Genomic DNA, 15,843 nt, shown 5'->3' with positions numbered 1-15,843 from the left:
TCCAGAGCCTGACAGTGAGGGGCAGACCTGTTTGTGGGCCATTTGGGCGTTGGGGCTGTCTGTGTCTAAAAACCTTCCTGATGGTTCTGCTCTTTTGTCTTCCGTTGTTGCTACCTATGTCTGTCACTCCATCTGCCACGCCGTCTGTTCCCTGGATTTCCCAGGCCCTGCCTGTCATGCTCCGTGCCAGCCACTCCTGCCGGGGACCCACCCCCAGGATCGGGTGTGAGGGCTGGGGCTTAGGTCAGGGGCTGTCTGGAGAGCATCAGCAGCCCCCTCCGTTCCCCAGAGCTTGGCTGAACCCTCCGACCCTGTGGCCCCCCAGGCGCTGCAGGCGTTGAAGATGGCAAGCTCTGTAGCATCCTACGAGCAGCTGGTGAGGCAGGTGGAGGCCTTGAAGGCCGAAAACAGTCACCTGAGGCAGGAGCTACGGGACAACTCGAGCCACCTGTCCAAGCTGGAGACGGAGACATCGGGCATGAAGGTGGGGGGCGTGGTCGGAGGACATGGGCTGGCGTCACAGGGAAAGCACCAGGGGGCTGGACCCCAGAGGAGGGCAGGCAGGGCCCGGCATCTGACAGGACTGTGGCGCCGGGGCAGCCCGGAGCAGCGAGCCGATGCCTATGAGGCTTTCCTTCCCGCCCCACCTTCAGGAGGTCCTGAAGCACTTACAGGGCAAACTGGAGCAGGAGGCCCGAGTGCTGGTGTCCTCAGGGCAGACCGAGGTGCTGGAGCAGCTGAAAGGTGAGGGGCCGGCCAGGGGCCCCACCCTAGAGGGAGCTGGGAGGATGGGGGCGGGGGCCCTGACCTTCGCCCTCTCCTTCTGTGCCCTTCCAGCCCTGCAGATGGACATCACCAGCCTGTATAACCTCAAGTTCCAGCCGCCTGCCCTGGGCCCTGAGCCCACTGCCCGGACCCCTGAGGGAAGCCCAGTACACAGCTCCGGGCCGTCCAAGGACAGCTTCGGGGAGCTGAGCCAGGCCACTATTCGACTACTAGAGGAACTGGACCGGGAACGGTGAGAGGGCGTGGGAACCAGGCCACTGGCACAGCTCTGCTGCCCAGCCCAACTCCGCCCACAGTGGTGTCTGCCCTTGGATTCGCCCACTGAGCCAGCTCTGCCCAGAGTGGCTCCTCCACCCCGCTACGGGCCCCTGTGACCTCAGCTAGAGGACAAAGAAGATGGAGAGCCTTCCTGACAGAGGAAAAGTCTCCAAGGAGATGTCCCTAGGGGTCCCCGACATGCAGGCGTCACTAGGGACAGGGCTGTGTCCAGTGCCAGGGCTCAGAGTCAGGCCTGGAGCCAGAGGGTCTCAAGGCAGCCTTTGTAGACAGAGGGACACGACCCAAGAAATCTAGGCCCGGGGCCAGCAGAAGGAGGCAGGGTCTCGGTGCCAGGCTCAGTTCGTCTAGGTTGTGTGGGGTCAGATGGGACCATTCAAGAACAGCCTGGACTTAAGTCCATGCTCTGCTGCGTGACCTCGAGCAGGTCCCCTAAACCTTCCGAGCCTCAGACCTCTGCTCGGTAAGATGGGACTAGCAGTGTCTTCTTCGCAGGGGACTCTTGCAGCTGGAGCACGCCGAGCCTGAAGCTTGCGCTGTGCGAACTGGAAAGGGATTAGCAAGTGTGTTGGGAGGTGTTAGAACAAGCCCCGGAGCCTTCCCCCGAGGACCCGAATTTACAGAGACAGCCGCTCCTTTCAGTTCACTTTCTGCCCCTGCTGCCCCGGCGCCGGGGGCCACGGGGACATAGCCGTGCTGTCCGCTAAGTGTGCACACAGTAAAGCCCCGGCGAGCCCGACCCACGGACCTGCCCTGTCCCAGGTGCTTCCTGTTGAGCGAGATCGACAAGGAGGAGAAGGAAAAGCTCTGGTACTACTCGCAGCTGCAGGGCCTGTCCAAGCGCCTGGACGAGCTGCCGCACGTGGAGACGGTGAGCGGCCGGGGGCGCGGGCCGGCCAGGGCGAGGGGCGCGCGGGGAGGCCCAGGCTGGGGCGCGCTCACCGCGACCCGCCCGCCCTTGCCAGCAGTTCTCGATGCAGATGGACCTGATCCGGCAGCAGCTGGAGTTCGAGGCGCAGCACATCCGCTCGCTCATGGAGGAGCGATTCGGCACCTCCGACGAGATGGTGCAGCGCGCGCAGGTGCGCCGGAGGCGTGGCCTGGGCGGATGGGCGGGCGAATCAGGGCAGGGGGCGGAGCCGGAAGCCGGTGGGTGGAGTCAGGAGGCCAAGGCGGGGCCTGGCTCCAGGCAGAGTCCTAGAACGTGGGCGATTGGATCAGTGGACAGGGCTAGGTCGAGTGGGAGGGGCCGCGTCGGGGTGGAAGGGGCCGCGTCGGGGGGGGGGGGGGGGCCACGTCGAGGCGGGAGGAGCCATGTCGGAGTGGGAGAAGCTACACCAGGGAGTGGGAGGAGCTATATCAGGGGTGGGAGGAGCCGTGTCGAGGAGGGGGTGGAGCCAGCACCTGGAGGCGGGGTCATATCAGAGGCCTGGGCCGGGGCGTGCTGAGTGTGTGTCCCGCACAGATCCGAGCTTCGCGCCTGGAGCAGATCGACAAGGAGCTGCTGGAGGCGCAGGACCGGGTGCAGCAGACTGAGCCCCAGGTACCGGGCGGGACAGAGCCTGGAGCCCCGGGGTTTGGTGAGGGCCCCAGGCAGTGTGGGGACCCCCCAGGGCCCTGCCTAGGGCACGGGGATCTGCAACCCCTACTCACTCTGTCATCGGGGCGCTTTGTGGTGCTGTCCCTGCAGGCCCTGCTGGCGGTGAAGTCGGTGCCGGTGGAGGAGGACCCTGAGACGGAGGTCCCCACGCACCCTGAGGATGGCACCCCTCAGCTGGGCAACAGCAAGGTGAGGGGCAGGGAGCAGCGGGCAGCAGGCTGGGTGGGGGTGAGTGGGTGGGGGTCTCACCCCGACCCTGCCCTCTCCGCACACAGGTGGAGGTGGTCTTCTGGCTGCTGTCCATGCTAGCGACGCGCGACCAGGAGGACACGGCGCGCACGCTGCTTGCCATGTCCAGTTCTCCGGAGAGCTGCGTGGCCATGCGCCGCTCGGGCTGCCTGCCGCTGCTGCTGCAGATCCTGCACGGCGCCGAGGCCGGGGCGGGGGGTCGCGCCGGGGCCCCTGGGGCGCCGGGTGCCAAGGACGCTCGCATGCGCGCCAACGCCGCGCTGCACAACATCGTCTTCTCGCAGCCGGACCAGGGCCTGGCGCGCAAGGAGATGCGCGTTCTGCACGTGCTGGAGCAGATCCGCGCTTACTGTGAGACCTGCTGGGACTGGCTGCAGGCCCGGGACGGCGGGCCCCAGGGCGACGGCGGCGGCGGCGGTGAGTGTGCGGCCTCGCGGGCCGCCTCCATGCAGGGGCGCGCAGCCCCGGTGGTAACATCACTGCGGTGACAGTGGCCGCTAGCCCTTGCTGCGCACCTCTGTGCCGTGCTATGGCCGAGGCCTTATGGGGACTTCACGACAGACTGGCCTGGCGCAGGGTAAACGCTCAAGAAAGTCATTGCGTGCCAGGCATCGATTGTGGGTAACCCAGGAAAGTTGGGGGCAGACTTTGAGGTTCCTATTTTTCGTAGCTGATTGCAAAGTCAATATAGGACTACAGCACAGTCGGAGGTGTGGAGCAGCAGACACCTCGCCTCCGTTCACAAGGATGGCAAGGCAGGCCACCGCGTCCTCCCGTTTCAGAGAGCTCGGGGTCAAGGAGGCCTGCGGCTCTGAAAGTGCCCAACACGCAGCGGTTTGCAAGGCTCAAGGGAGCCTTGCAGGCCTGTGGGCTGGAGAAGGCACGGGGTGGGGACCCTCAGGGGCCACCTGGGGAAATTTCCTGGTGCAGGGGTCTCTGACTTGGTCCCCTTGCCCACAGCTCCCGTCCCCATCGAGCCACAGATCTGCCAGGCCACCTGTGCTGTGATGAAGCTGTCCTTTGACGAGGAATACCGCCGTGCCATGAACGAGCTAGGTGAGTGTCCTCCATTGCCACGTCCTGGGAGCCCTCCAGCGAGGCACAGCTTTGGTCTCAGCTGCCGTGGAACAGAGTCTGGGTCATCAAAGTTTGTCTACTCGGGGCTGGGCAGTGAGGCCCAGAGGTGGACAGAGACTCCCTGGGGTCATACAGAACCTGTTGTGAGTGGATGGTCATCCTGGGCCATCTGTCCCCATGAGCTGCATGCTGCCCTCCTACCCACACAACCATTTGGCCCAAGGCCTCTGTGCCTCATGCAGGCCTGGGCAGGCATAGCTGTCCTGGCGCTCAGGACAGGGAAGCCAAGAGCAAAAGTAAGAGATCTGACTCAATGCAGATTTGGAGCTGACGGATGGTTTCGTGCAGTTGCGCACGTGTGTGTGTGTGTGCGCGCACCCATGGGGCGGGTGGGTTGACCTTGTGAAGTTTTAGGTTTGGGGATGTTAGGATATCTTCTCTTTGTCAATATAAAAGCAGTCGAAACATGGAACAGGAAATACCAAAGGCCAAAAATCTCATCAGCAGGTGACTTGTTACAAAGCGAGATACTGCTTTACACCCGCAGGTGGTCAGAACACGCACATGTGTTATAAAATCTCACGTTGGTCTGGCCGTGCGGAAGTGGACTTTGGAACCCCTACTGAGGTTGAGAGAATATTGGGGCTCCCTTTTTGGAGGGGGATTCAGCCACATCGGACACAAGTGTGTACAACATCCCTCCCCAATGGGGTGTTTATCCTCTGGCTGGATTTACAAGGTGCAAAAACCAAAACAAAAAAACAAAACGAGGAAGGCAGCAACCAACCCAAATGAAACCAGAAAACTGGAAACATAAGTGTCCGACAGTAAGGGATAGGTTAAAAGCAGTTGCATATTATGCAACCGTTTAAATTTTTGGTAAGCGGCGGGAGGAAGTAAGACTGCACGGTGGCGTGTGTGGTGTGGCCCCATTTCTGTGACATACACGCACACACGTGCTTCGTGATGCAGTTTAAACACAAGAGACTACGGGGAGCTCCTCGCCTGTGGTTCCTCCCCAACGATGCTGGGTGGGAAAGGAGACTCCAGTTCTCATCGTGTCCCCCTCTGACCTTAAACCTTTGTAGTCTGCACGTATATTACTTTTATATTATAAAACTGAGGCTCTCTGCGGGCTCCTGAGACCCTTCTAGGAGGTCCGCAAGGTCACAGTTATTTTGATAAAAACAGAGACACGATTTTCCTTTCTCACCGTCCTCTCTTGAGAGTGTGCGCAGTGGGGCATTCCAGGCCCTTCTGCTCCGGCAACCGCTGGACTGTGTATTCTGGGATTTAAAGAGTCTCTCCATTTTGATTTCTAGAACCCTAAGTGTTGAAAGATATAACCCCTGAAAACAAAAACTCTTTGGGGTCTTCAAAAAGCATTAAAAGGATACAGAGGTCCTGAGATTGAAATGCTTGGGTGCTGCTGGTGTCAGGCACTCTTGGTCCCTTAGGAATCCATGCAGGTGGCCAGTCCCCGACAGCTGGATGCTTAGATTAGTTCCAGTAATAACTCTGAGAGCCGCAGCTCGGCTCAGAGGTTCCCCGCCGTGTTATTATTTTCTTTCCTTCATATGAGTTACCAGGAGTGGAATTTCCAGATTAAGGCTTTCTTCCCCCACCCCTAACTTCTAATAATATATACTTTATTTTTACGTTGTGGTAAAATACACATAATATAAAATTTACCATCTTAACCATACCATTCATGGCATTAAGCACATTCACACTGTTGTGCAGCCGTCACCACCATCACCTCCAGAACTTTCTCATCTTCCCAAACTGACACTCTGTTCCCATGAAACACTCACCCCCCAGCCCCCGGCAACCACGAACCCACTTTCTGTCTCTGTGGATCGGCCTGTTCTGGGCATTTCATGTAAATGGAGTCACACACTGTGTGGCCTTGTGTGTCTGGCGCCTGCCACTGAGCGTGATGTGTTCAAGGTCCATCCACGTGGCAGCGTGTGTCAGAGCCTCGCTGCTGTCCGTGGCTGAGTGACGTTCCAGGGCGTGGATGGACCGTGTTATCCAATCACCTGTCGGTGGACACTTTGGCTACTTCCACCTTGTGGCTGTCATACCTCCTGCTGTGGACACAGGTGTTTGCAGTTCACTTTGGAATTTTTCTGCTACGTGTTACTAAGTAGCTTCCCCTGGGGCCCGCCCCGGCCCCGACCATGACCGAATCTGCCTCTGTTGTCTGTGCTAAGTGAAGTGGGGGAAAGGCTCTGTTTCGGTGACAAGGTCTTTCCCCTCCTTATAGAGACCGTCCCCCCCATGTTCACTTACTCTTTTGAAAGCAAAAACCTGGTTTTCCTGGTGAGTTACAAACTGTGGACGTGACAGCTGTCGCCAACAGCTCTTGCGTGGGTGCCGTCTGCCCCTGCCGCTCTCTGTCTAATGGTCGTGTTTGGGGGTCCTCATTTGGGAAGCCTTATTGGGGCTTCCTTGAAGAAGTGTCTCTTGAGCTGGGAGCCACGGGGGGAGCCGGGAACCTTTTCATACAGGACAGGGAAGAGTGTTCCAGGCCGAGGGAACAGCCCGTGCACAGGCTCCGCAGCCAGAAGTGTTAATTGGGGCTCAGGGCTTGGAAGGTGGGCGTGGAGAGAGCAGCTCTGGGGATGGGATGAGAGGCATCGAGGCGAGGGGACAGCACGGGCAAAGCCTGGAGGGCAGGAGGGAGGGGGTCGCGGGGGGCGCCGGCCTCCAGCCTCGCGGGATCCCCACAGGTGGGCTGCAGGCAGTGGCAGAGTTACTGCAGGTCGACTACGAGATGCATAAGATGACCCGGGACCCGGTCAACCTCGCCCTGCGTCGCTACGCCGGCATGACCCTCACCAACCTCACTTTTGGGGACGTCGCCAACAAGGTGCCAGGGGCGGTGGGTGGGCGAGGTCAGCACCCCCCAATCAGGGGCTCCTGGGATCGGATGAGTGTGCCTCCACCTTGTTCCAGCCTCAAAACAGCTCTGAGGGGTGGACGCAACTGTCCCCGACTTGCAGAGGGGTAGACTGAGGCCCAGAGAGGGCTGGAAGGGGCGGGGCTGTGGCTGGGCTTGCTGGGCCGGTGTCCTCTCAGCCACGGCTGCTGCCTCTGTGGAGGACAGCTTTCATTTCAGAGAGGGGGCTCTGGGGAGGCTACGGTTCTGCACCTGTCTGTGCCTCAGTTTCCTAACCTGAGCAATGGGGTAACCCTGCCCTGTGCATCGAGGACTAGGAGGTCCACGATTGGAGCTCCAGCACAAGGTGGGAAGGGGGCGGTCTCCCTCCTGCCCCTTGCCCCACCTGCTGTGACTGTCCTGTGTTCCCCAACAGGCCACATTGTGTGCCCGGCGGGGCTGCATGGAGGCCATCGTGGCCCAGCTGGCATCGGAGAGTGAAGATCTCCACCAGGTACCCGGTGGGGCGGGGCGCTGGGACAGCCGTACAGGGCCGCAGCCCCTCTGCAGGGGCCCACCGTGTCCTGTGACACGCATGCCCAGCTCACCACGGTTGATGGGGGGTGCGGTGCCACCTAGGAGCCTGGGCCCTGGGTCCCACCGCGCCTGACCCGCCCTGCTGTGGCCCAGGTGGTGTCTAGCATCCTGCGCAACCTGTCCTGGCGGGCGGACATCAGCAGCAAGAAGGTGCTCAGGGAGGTCGGCAGCATGACTGCCCTGGTGCAGTGCGTCCTGAGGGCCACCAAGGTGGGCACCAGGCGGGTCCCAGGGAGTGGGAGCCACCATGCTGGTTCATGCAAGCCACGGGGCAGGGAGCCTTGGGCGGCCAGTAGTGAGTTCTCCGTCGGGGGTGGGGGCAACCAGGCTGAGCCCCCCACAGCTCAGCAGGTGGTCCAGCCCCAGCCAGGCCTGCGGCGTCCCACCCTGCACTGGCCGATTCTATTGTTCTATCCTGTTATGTGAAGACATATGGGGGTGACTGCCTTCCTGTCTGGGTGGGGTGGGTGGGCCGGGGCCCCTGGTCCCACCCAGCCACTGACCGCCCCCCTGCCCCGTGCCCAGGAGTCCACCCTGAAGAGCGTGCTCAGCGCCCTGTGGAACCTGTCGGCCCACAGCACGGAGAACAAGGCTGCCATCTGCCAGGTGGACGGCGCGCTGGGCTTCCTGGTGAGCACGCTGACCTACAAGTGCCAGAGCAACTCGTTGGCCATCATCGAGAGCGGCGGTGGCATCCTGCGGAACGTGTCCAGCCTCATCGCCACCCGTGAGGACTACAGGTCAGCCCGCCAGCCCCACGGGCACTGTGGGCACAGGGGGAGTCGGGGCTGGGAACGGCAGACCCTCTACTGAGTATCGTCCTCCGGCGCGCGGGTGTCCCGATTTGGCGTCATTTTCCAATATAAATATATGCCAAGTGTCACATAGGATAGATATATACTGAAACGTTAATTTACTTATTAAATTAAAAAATTAACTTATTACTTGTTAAATGATATTAATAATAACATTCATCAAAATAAAAAATTATTAATTACCAAATAATATGAGCAAATAACACTTATTATGAATATAAAATGTATTTTTACTATAAGTATATCCCAAATACTGTACGAGACGAATTTCCACAAACATTATTTTGTTTGCAAACATTTTTATTCACTAAAATAAATGAAATATTATTTCTTAGAAAACGCTACTAGTAAATAATACATGTTTTAAAAATATTTAATTTTTCGTGCGAGTATAGCTCATACAATATTTGGGATATACTTACACTGAAAATTATTCATTTTTCTCAAATCCATACTTATTTGTTTGCTAAGTCCGGCCGCCCCATTCCTGGCGGGAGGGTGGGGGTGGCCTGGGCTGACCAGATGCTCCTCGTCGCAGGCAAGTGCTTCGTGACCACAACTGCCTGCAGACGCTGCTGCAGCACCTGACCTCGCACAGCCTGACCATCGTGAGCAACGCCTGCGGCACACTCTGGAACCTGTCAGCCCGCAGCCCCCGCGACCAGGAGCTGCTGTGGGACCTGGGTGCCGTGGGCATGCTGCGCAACCTGGTGCACTCCAAACACAAGATGATCGCCATGGGCAGCGCCGCCGCCCTGCGCAACCTGCTGGCCCACCGGCCCGCCAAGTACCAGGCGGCAGCCACCGCCGTCTCCCCGGGCAGCTGCGTGCCCAGCCTGTACGTGCGAAAGCAGCGGGCGCTGGAGGCAGAGCTGGACGCCCGGCACCTGGCCCAGGCACTCAACCACCTGGAGAAGCAGGGCCTGCCCGAGCCCGCCTCCAAGAAGCCACTGCCACCCCTGCGCCACCTGGACGGCCTGGCCCAGGACTATGCCTCGGACTCTGGCTGCTTTGATGACGATGACGCGCCCTCGCTGGCCGCTGCTGCCGCCACCGCCGAGCCTACCAGCCCAGCCGTGCTATCCCTATTCCTGGGCAGCCCCTTCCTGCAGGGGCAGGCGCTGGCCCGCACCCTGCCTGTCCGCCATGGCGGCCTGGAGGCAGAGAAGGAGGCCAGCGCGGAGGCATCCGTGGCGGCCAAGGCCAAGGCCAAGCTGGCGCTGGCAGTGGCGCGGATTGACCGGCTGGTGGAGGACATCTCCGCCCTGCACACTTCTTCTGATGACAGCTTCAGCCTCAGCTCGGGGGACCCCGGGCAGGAGGCACCAAGGGAGGGCCAAGCCCAGTCCTGTTCACCCTGCCGGGCCCCCGAGGGTGGGCAGCGGGAGGCAGGTAGCCGGGCCCACCCGCTGCTGCGGCTCAAAGCGGCCCATGCCAGCCTCTCCAACGACAGCCTGAACAGTGGCAGCACCAGCGATGGGTATTGTCCGCGCGAGCACATGCGGCCCTGCCCCCTGTCTGTGCTGGCTGAGCACCGCGAGGACCCGCTGTGCGGGCAGGTGCGGCCCAGCCGGCTGGACCTTGACCTTCCCGGCAGCCAGGCCGAGCCACCAGCCCGGGACACGGCACCCACCGATGCCCGAGTACGCACCATCAAGCTGTCGCCCACCTACCAGCACGTGCCGCTACTGGAGAGCGCGGCCAGGGCGAGTGTGGGGTCCCTTGCTGGGCCCGGGGCCTCCTCTGGGGCTCGGAAGCAGGCCTGGCTGCCGGCCGAGGCCCTGAGCAAGGTGCTGGAGAGGCCGGCTGCTGCCCCGCTGCCCGCAGCCAGCAAGGCGCTGCAGAGGCTGGCGGCACAGGAGGGGCCGCTGTCCCTCTCACGCTGCAGCTCCCTGTCCTCGCTGTCCTCAGCCGGCCGCGTGGGCCCCAGCGAGGCAGAGCTGGACGACAGTGACTCGTCCCTGGAGGGGCTGGAGGAGGCGGGCCCCAGCAAGGCACAGCTGGACGGGGCCTGGCAGGGGCCGGGGGTCACCTCCCTGCCCGTGGCCATCCCAGCGCCCCGGAGGGGCCGTGGCCACGGCCTGGGGGTGGAGGACGCCACGCCGTCCAGCTCGTCCGAGAACTACGTACAAGAAACGCCGCTGGTGCTGAGCCGCTGCAGCTCTGTGAGCTCGCTGGGCAGTTTTGAGAGCCCGTCCATCGCCAGCTCCATTCTCAGCGACCCATGCAGCGGTCTGGGCAGCGGCGTGGTCAGTCCCAGTGACCTGCCCGACAGCCCCGGGCAGACCATGCCCCCCAGCCGCAGCAAGACGCCGCCGCCGGTGCCCCCCGGCCAGCCCGAGGCCAGCCAGTTCAGCCTGCAGTGGGAGAGCTATGTGAAGCGCTTCCTGGACATCGCCGACTGCCGGGAGCGCTGCCGGCTGCCGTCTGAGCTGGACGCCGGCAGCGTGCGCTTCACGGTGGAGAAGCCCGACGAGAACTTCTCATGCGCCTCCAGCCTCAGCGCGCTGGCTCTGCATGAGCACTACGTGCAGCAGGACGTGGAACTGCGGCTGCTGCCTCCCGCCTGCCCCGAGCGCGCCGGTGGCACCGGGGGTGCCAGTGTCCACTTTGCCGGGCACCGCCGGCGGGACGAGGCCGGTGGCCGCCAGGAGAGGCCTGCACCCCCTACATCTCGGCCCCGCGCGGCTGCTGACCAGGAGCTGGAGCTGCTGCATGAGTGTCTGGGGGCCGCTGTGCCTGCCCGGCTCCGCAAGGTGGCCTCAGCACTGGTGCCCGGCTGCCGCACCCTGCCAGTGCCCGTCTACATGCTGGTGGCTGCCCCGGCCCGGGAGGATGACTCCTGCACTGACTCGGCCGAGGGCACGCCGGTCAACTTCTCCAGCGCCACCTCACTCAGTGATGAGACACTGCAGGGACCCCCCAGGGACCGGCCCGCCGGGCTGGCAGACAGGCAGAAAGTCATGGGCCGCCCGGCCCCTGCCAGGCAGGCCACTGGGCACCGACACAAGGCAGGGGGTGCCGGCCGGAGCGCAGAGCAGGCCCGGGTGGGGGGCAGAAGTCGGGTGGGGCTGGAGCTGCCCCTCGGCCAGCCCTCGAGTGCTCACTCGGACAGGGCCTGCTCACGTGCGGGCCGCAGCCGTGGGGATGGGGCCTTGCAGTCGCTGTGCCTCACGACGCCCACTGAGGAGGCGGTGTACTGCTTCTACGGCAATGACTCTGACGAGGAGCCCGTGGCCCCTGCCGCAACGCCCATCCGGCGGGCGTCCGCCATCCCCCGAGCCCTGAAGCGGGAGCGCCAGATGGGCAGGAAGGAGGCCCAGGCCCCGTCCAGGGTCGCGCCACCTGCCCGGGCCCAGCCCAGCCTGATCGCCGACGAGACCCCGCCCTGTTACTCTCTGAGCTCCTCTGCCAGCTCCCTGAGTGAGCCCGAGCCCCCTGAGCGGCCAGCCGGCCGTCTTCGAGGCCAGGAGCCAGCGGTCAACAAGGCCCCAGATACAGACGGCAGGCGCGACAGTCCCCCAAGCCTGCAGGCCCAGGAGGAGCCTGTGCGACGCTGCGTCGGCGCAGCTGTGCCCAGGTGCCGGCTCCAGGCGTCTGTCCCGCGGCGCCGCAAGCCCCGAACTGCCCGGCAGGACGAGAGGCCGGCAGAGGTACCCCGGGAGCATGGCGAGGAGACGGCGGGCTCGGATCGGGGCTCGGACCTGGACAGCGTGGAGTGGCGTGCCATCCAGGAGGGGGCCAACTCCATCGTCACGTGGCTGCACCAGGCAGCTGCGGCCACCCGCGAGGCCTCGTCTGAGTCTGATTCCATCCTGTCCTTTGTGTCGGGGCTGTCAGTGGGCTCCACCCTGCAGCCCGCCAAACACAGGAAGGGGCAGCCACCAAGGGTGGTGGGCGAGGTGCGCAGTGCCCGGAGGCCAGAGAAACGAGGCGCAGTCTCGGCCAAGAGCAGTGGAAGCCCCGGGTCTCCTGGAGGCCCCGAGAAGCCACGTGGCACTCCCAAGACCGCGTCTGGAGTGCCTGCTGTGCTCCGAGGACGGACAGTCATCTACCTGCCCAGCCCGGCCACCCGCGTCCCGCCCAAGTCTGCCCCCGGCCCCCGCACCACACTAAAGAAGATGGGGCCCCCTTGCCCGGTACAGCCTGCAGCCCCGGCCAAAGCCCCCAGCTCTGGACAGCAGCGGTCGCAGAGCCTGCACCGACCGGGCAAGATTTCAGAGCTGGTGGCCCTCAGCCACCCGCCGCGGAGTGCCACACCGCCCGCCCGGCTGGCCAAGACCCCGTCGTCGAGCTCCTCCCAGACCTCGCCTGCCTCCCAACCCCTGCCCAGAAAGTCCCCCCTGACCACCCAGCCCGCAAGGCCCCTGCCCGGCCCCGGGGTGCCCCCGGTGCCCAAGACGCCCGCGCGGGCCCTGCTGGCCAAACAGCACAAGACGCAGAAGTCGCCTGTGCGGATCCCCTTCATGCAGAGGCCGGCCAGGCGGGGGCCGCCGCCACTGGCCAGGGCAGCCCCGGAGCCGGGCCCCAGGGGCCGGGCGGGGGCCGCGGTGGGGCCGGGGCCGCGCGGGGGTCGGCTGGGCCTGGTGCGCGCGGCCTCGGCCCGCTCCAGCGGCAGCGAGTCCTCCGAGCGCGCGGGCTTCCGGCGGCAGCTCACCTTCATCAAGGAGTCTCCGGGGCCGGGGCCGCTGCGCCGGCGACGCTCGGAGCTGAGCTCCGCCGAGCCCGCGGCCCCCGCCGTCTTCCTCTGCTCCTCGCGCTGCGACGAGCTGCGGGCGGCCCCCCGGCAGGCGCCCCGGCGCCCCAGCTCCGAGAGCCCGTCCCGCCTGCCCGGGCCCGGCACGGTCAAGCGACACGCGTCGCTGCCGCACATCAGCGGCGCCCACGGGCGCGACGCGGCCGCCCCCGGCCCCCCGGCTCCGACCCCGGCCGGCGAGGCCGGGCCGCTCCCCAGGGTGTCCGCGGCCGGCAGCACGTGGCGGCGCATCCGCGACGAGGACGTGCCCCACATCCTGCGCAGCACGCTGCCCGCCACCGCCCTGCCGCTCCGGGCCGCCGCGCCCGACCACGGCCCCGCCGGCCCCGCGCGGCGCGAGACCAGCGACGCGGTGGTGCAGACCGAGGACGTGTCGGTCCCCAAGACCTGCGCCAGCACGTCCCCGCGCCTGGAGAGCCGGGAGCCCCCCCGGGCGCCCGGCCCGCTGCTCGGCAGCGACGTGGACGGGCCCGGCCCCGCCAAGGCCCCCGCCGCCCCCTTCCCGCACGAGGGCCCGGGGGCGGTCGCCGCGGGGGCCTTCCCCGCCAGCCGGCACGGCTCCCCCAGCCGCTCCGTGCGCGTCCCGCCCTTCAACTACGTGCCCAGCCCCATGGCGGCCGCGCCCGCCGCCCCCGACTCGGCCGTGGAGAAAGCGCCCGCCCCCGCCGGCCTGCTGGAGTAGCGCCTGCGCCGGCCTTCCGGAGCCTCCTCCCGGCCCGGCCGCCCGGGTGCCGTGCTCTGCCGATGCTCCCGGGGCTGCCCGCCCGGCGCCCACGAAGACCCTGCCCCTGTAGGAAGCGGCCCCAGGGCCCGGCCATCCGCGCACGACACACGGAGGCCACCATCCCGCCGCGGGCCTGGGACCGGACGGGCTCCGCAGGCTGCCTGAGCCCGGGCGAGGGTGGGGCCGCCCTCCAGGAGGGGGCGCGGTGGCGCCTGCCAGCTGGGGGACGAAGCCTGTCATTAGGCGGCCGGGTAATTTGTTAATGACGGGGTTGCCGGGTTTGTGTTCATTCTCAGCCCCAGCTGGGGGCGCGTGGGGCGCGGGGAGTGGCTGAGCCCGACAGAGACAGCCCCGCCCAGGCGGCGACGCCGAGGGACCCTGGAGGAGAGGCCCCTCGGAGAAGGACCAGGAGGCAGGCCCCGGAGCAAACGCTGGGGGGCGACGCTGGTGTCGGGCCCTGCCCCAGCCCAGCCGTGGTGGGCGAGGAAGATGACAAAGGGCCCAGGGCAGGCTGCAGCTGCTGCTAGTCTTCTTCCATCTGATGTCACGCTTGTTTACAATGCGAGAAGTGCTAGAACCCAGGAACTCCAGGGACAGCACAGCTGGGAGTAGGCGGACTGGGGACTGTGCCTCACCCTCCCCGACCAGAGCCGGGGGAGCCCGAACTCAACGCGGAACAAGACTGTCGAAGATGCTGGTGACAAGGTGCCAGACGGTACTTGGTTCCAGACGAGGTGGAAGGAGACAGGAGCCCAGAGGCCAGGGCAGGCGGTGGCGAAAGCTCCCCTCGGAGCCCGGCCTCCCGGGACCGCTGGGCACACCCTGGTCGGCATGTGCATGGGACGCCACGGGGGCCCTGCCCTGGGATTTGGGCACATGTGTTCCATTTCAGCTCCTGCGGAGAGAGCCAACGACCTCTTTCCTGCGGGTTCCCGGCTTTGGGAAGGAAGGAACTGCTCTTTGCAAACGGATCTGCTGCCACAGCTGCCCGCCAGAGAGCCTATCCCCAGGAGCAGGGGACAGATACCGTCCCATGAGCTGATTCTACATTCTTTCTCTGGGAGAGTGGAAACACTCATTAGGAAGCCAGCCCCCCCCCCCATGGGCACCGCTGTCCCTGCCTGTCCCCCATCTCCCAGCACACACAGCAGAGGTCAAGGGGTGGGCAGGTGCCAGCATCTCTTCATCCCCATCATCAGCAGGAGCTGACCCCAGCCCCCACCCCGGAGATATGGCTGCTGCTTCTGCATACATCTATCATGCACAGCGCTACTGGCAGGGCAGGCAACGCAGCAGGTCCGGAGGCGCAGATGCTGTCTTGGGCCCTCGTCCACCAAGCAGGGCTGCTGGGGCCGTGGGTAACAACACAGAGGGGCTGAGCAGAGGTGGAGCCCCCTCAGGATGCAGGAACTCCCTGGCCCCGGTGCAGCCTGAAGGGGCAAGACAGAAGGGCCTCTTCCAGGCATGGGATGTGGCCTGGGCAGAGCGGGTCACCCACCTCCTCTGCACTGTGATCCTGGATAGTGCCCTCACTGCCCTGTGCCTCGGTTTCCCCAAGTGAGCTGTGGGAGAATGCCCAGTGCTACATCTCGGGTGAGCCACCAGCGCTAATCACAGGACCCAGGTCTGGCCAGATGCCCCCTTAGCTGCCTGTCCCCAGCCCAGCCCTGGGTGTTCTCTGCAGAAGCAGAGCCTCACATCACTGCCCATGCCCATGTCTGGAGGTCACTTTTGCATCCCCATCTGGGGAGGGGTGGGACTGCAGGGCAGGACAGACAGAAGAGAGTGGTGGTTTCCAGGCAGGGCTGGGTGGTCGGTGGTCTTTGGAGAATCAACTTGAGGCTGAGCTGGGGCACCAAAGTCTTGATAAAAACGATGTCCCCCAGGAATACTCTATCCTGGTCTCTCTGCCCCAGGACAGGTGGCACTGGCATTGTACACAGGGTCCCCTCAAGAAGAAGTGAGGATCTGAGGCCACCGGGACAGGAGGGAGGGATCCGGCCCAAGTCCAAACACCACCACCACCTGGGTGTTGACCTCAGGCAGAGTGAGGCGCCCGCTGGCACACCTTGCCCAGCG

At 64.4% G+C, this 15,843-nt stretch overlaps 1 protein-coding gene across 2 annotated transcripts; it reads left to right on the top strand.

Annotated features, from left to right (window-relative positions):
- The first annotated feature begins 343 nt into the window (after positions 1 to 343).
- On the top strand, positions 344 to 13,722 carry APC2 (APC regulator of WNT signaling pathway 2). Of its 2 annotated transcripts, none has more exons than XM_063110125.1 (14): positions 344 to 484; positions 654 to 744; positions 838 to 1,018; positions 1,825 to 1,933; positions 2,031 to 2,144; positions 2,528 to 2,605; positions 2,753 to 2,851; positions 2,938 to 3,328; positions 3,872 to 3,967; positions 6,724 to 6,863; positions 7,309 to 7,386; positions 7,563 to 7,679; positions 7,995 to 8,209; positions 8,823 to 13,722. In XM_063110125.1, the coding sequence occupies exons 1-14, from the start codon at positions 344 to 346 to the stop codon at positions 13,720 to 13,722; spliced, it is 6,750 nt and encodes a 2,249-aa protein (XP_062966195.1). The 2 variants fall into 2 exon arrangements, with proteins under 2 accessions (XP_062966195.1, XP_062966194.1); XM_063110124.1 differs by having other exon boundaries at positions 2,028 to 2,144.
- The last annotated feature ends 2,121 nt before the right edge of the window (positions 13,723 to 15,843 follow it).

Source organism: Cynocephalus volans, chromosome 10 (assembly GCF_027409185.1).
Source record: "Cynocephalus volans isolate mCynVol1 chromosome 10, mCynVol1.pri, whole genome shotgun sequence".
Classification (NCBI taxonomy): Eukaryota; Metazoa; Chordata; class Mammalia; order Dermoptera; family Cynocephalidae; genus Cynocephalus; species Cynocephalus volans.
The sequence above is the reverse complement of the archived record's forward strand: the minus strand, read 5'-3'. Positions and strand labels throughout refer to the sequence as shown.

Excerpts from the sequence above, each read along its gene's own strand:
- APC2 (XM_063110124.1), top strand. The coding sequence starts at position 344 with ATGGCAAGCTCTGTAGCATCCTACGAGCAGCTGGTGAGGCAGGTGGAG. Across the intron at positions 1,934-2,027 it reads AGCTGCCGCACGTGGAGACG|CAGTTCTCGATGCAGATGGA; the intron begins GTGAGCGGCCGG and ends CGCCCTTGCCAG. Across the intron at positions 7,680-7,994 it reads GCGTCCTGAGGGCCACCAAG|GAGTCCACCCTGAAGAGCGT; the intron begins GTGGGCACCAGG and ends CCCCGTGCCCAG.